Source organism: Phytophthora parasitica (genome assembly GCF_000247585.1).
Source record: "Phytophthora parasitica INRA-310 unplaced genomic scaffold supercont2.593, whole genome shotgun sequence".
Taxonomy (NCBI): domain Eukaryota; phylum Oomycota; class Peronosporomycetes; order Peronosporales; family Peronosporaceae; genus Phytophthora; species Phytophthora nicotianae.
In genome coordinates this window covers 1-2016 of record NW_008649579.1, presented here as the reverse complement: position 1 = coordinate 2016, position 2016 = coordinate 1, and the positions used below count along the sequence as shown (strand labels likewise).

General features: G+C 23.1%; 2 protein-coding genes and 1 non-coding gene across 3 annotated transcripts; 1 reads left to right on the top strand and 2 right to left on the bottom strand.

The window, feature by feature from the left end:
* Window positions 1–416: 416 nt before the first annotated feature.
* Window positions 417–2016, top strand: PPTG_20426 (cytochrome b; the record flags this gene model as incomplete). Its single annotated transcript, XM_008919229.1, has 1 exon — window positions 417–2016. A coding segment is annotated over one exon (475 nt), but the record flags the coding sequence as incomplete, so codon positions are not given.
* Window positions 955–2016, bottom strand: PPTG_20427 (ATP synthase F0, A subunit; the record flags this gene model as incomplete). Its single annotated transcript, XM_008919228.1, has 1 exon — window positions 955–2016. A coding segment is annotated over one exon (475 nt), but the record flags the coding sequence as incomplete, so codon positions are not given.
* Window positions 1443–1516, bottom strand: PPTG_20615. The gene has a single exon. It is a non-coding gene; the product is annotated as a tRNA-Asp (tRNA).

Sequence of the window (2016 nt, the reverse complement as noted above, 5' to 3'; positions counted from 1 at the left end):
TTTTTTTTTATTGTAGTATATGTACATATTTTTAGAGGTTTATATTATGGTTCTTATATAACTCCTAGAGAGGCTATATGGTGTTCAGGTGTAATTATTTTTATTTTAATGATGGCTACTGCTTTTATGGGTTATGTTTTACCTTGGGGACAAATGAGTTTTTGGGGTGCAACTGTTATTACTAATTTATTTTCTGCAATTCCTTTAATAGGAAAAGATATTGTTGATTGGTTATGGGGTGGATTTGCTGTTGATAATCCTACATTAAATCGTTTTTTTAGTTTACATTTTACTCTTCCTTTTGTAATAGTAGGTGCTGTGTTAATTCATTTAATTTTATTACATGAAGTTGGTTCTAATAATCCATTAGGTATTACATTAAAAACTGAAAATATCCCTTTTTATCCTTATTTTTATACAAAAGATTTATTTGGTTTAATGGTATTATTTTTAGTTTTTTTTATTTTTATTTTTTATTATCCTAATACTTTAGGTCATCCAGATAATTATATCGAAGCTAACCCTATGAAGACACCTTTACATATTGTTCCTGAATGGTATTTTTTACCTTTTTATGCAATTTTACGATCTATTCCAAATAAAATAGGTGGAGTTGTTGCTATGTTTGGTTCATTAGTTATTTTATTAACTATACCTTTTACAAATTCATCTGAAATTCGAAGTACAGCTTTTAGACCTATTTTTAAAGTTTGTTATTGGTTATTAGTTATAGCATTTTTAATATTAGGTTGGATTGGACAATGTCCTGTTGAATATCCTTATACTGAAATCGGTATTATAAGTATGATTTATTATTTCTTTTTTTTTATAATAATTATACCGTTTTTAGGTAAATTTGAAGCATATTTAGTACGTTATAATACTAAATAATAACGAATTTAATTTTAATATAAGTAATTTAATATATTACTTATATTAAAATTAAAAGATATTAAAAAATCAAATATTTTTTATATTAAGGAGATTTAATAAATTCAATAATTTGAATTTATTAAAAAATAACAATAACTTCTATTTATATTTTTAAAATTTTACCATTCTAAAGCATCACTACACCAAATATAAATAAAACCTATAACTAATTCAACTAAAAATTCAATCATAGTCCAAAATCCCCATGAAAAATTTGAACTTAAAGTTAAAACCCAAGGAAAAACAAAGACAGCTTCTAAATCAAAAATAATAAAAAGAATAGCTACTAAATAAAATTTTACATCAAAAACTTTTCGAGCATCATCATAAGGATTAAATCCACATTCATAAGCTGTTAACTTTTCTAAATCATCTTTTTGTTTAATTAATCCAAAAGATAAAATGAAAATTAAAATGGATAAAAATAAACTTAATATTAAAAATATAAAAATATTTGAATAATTTAATAACATATTTATAGAAATTTTTTAAAATATAATATAATTAAACGGAAAAAACGGGACTTGAACCCGCGACATATAGCGTGACAAGCTACCACTCTAACCAACTGAGCTACTTTTCCATATAATATTATATTTTAATATTTATTAGTGTAAATTTAATGCATCATTAATATACATACATGTTAAAATAGTAAAAACATAAGCTTGAATTAAAGCTACTGCAATTTCTAAACCAACTAATAAAACAATAATTATTAAAGGAATAAAATGTGCCATAAAAATAAAACTATTTACATTTAACATAGTCCAAGCAAATCCTGCAATTACTTTTAATAAAGTATGTCCAGCCATCATATTTGCAAATAATCGTACAGGTAAACTAATAACACGGAAAATATATGAAACTAATTCAATAGGTACTAAAATAGGAACTAATGCGATACTTGCACCGCTTGGTAATAATAAATTTAAGAAATTTAATTTATGTTTTTTGATACCAATTATATTAAAACCTACATAAATAGTTAATGCTAAAGTAAAAGTAATAATTAAATGACTAGTTACAGTAAAACTATATGGAACCATTCCGATTAAATTACATAATAAAATAAAAAAAAAA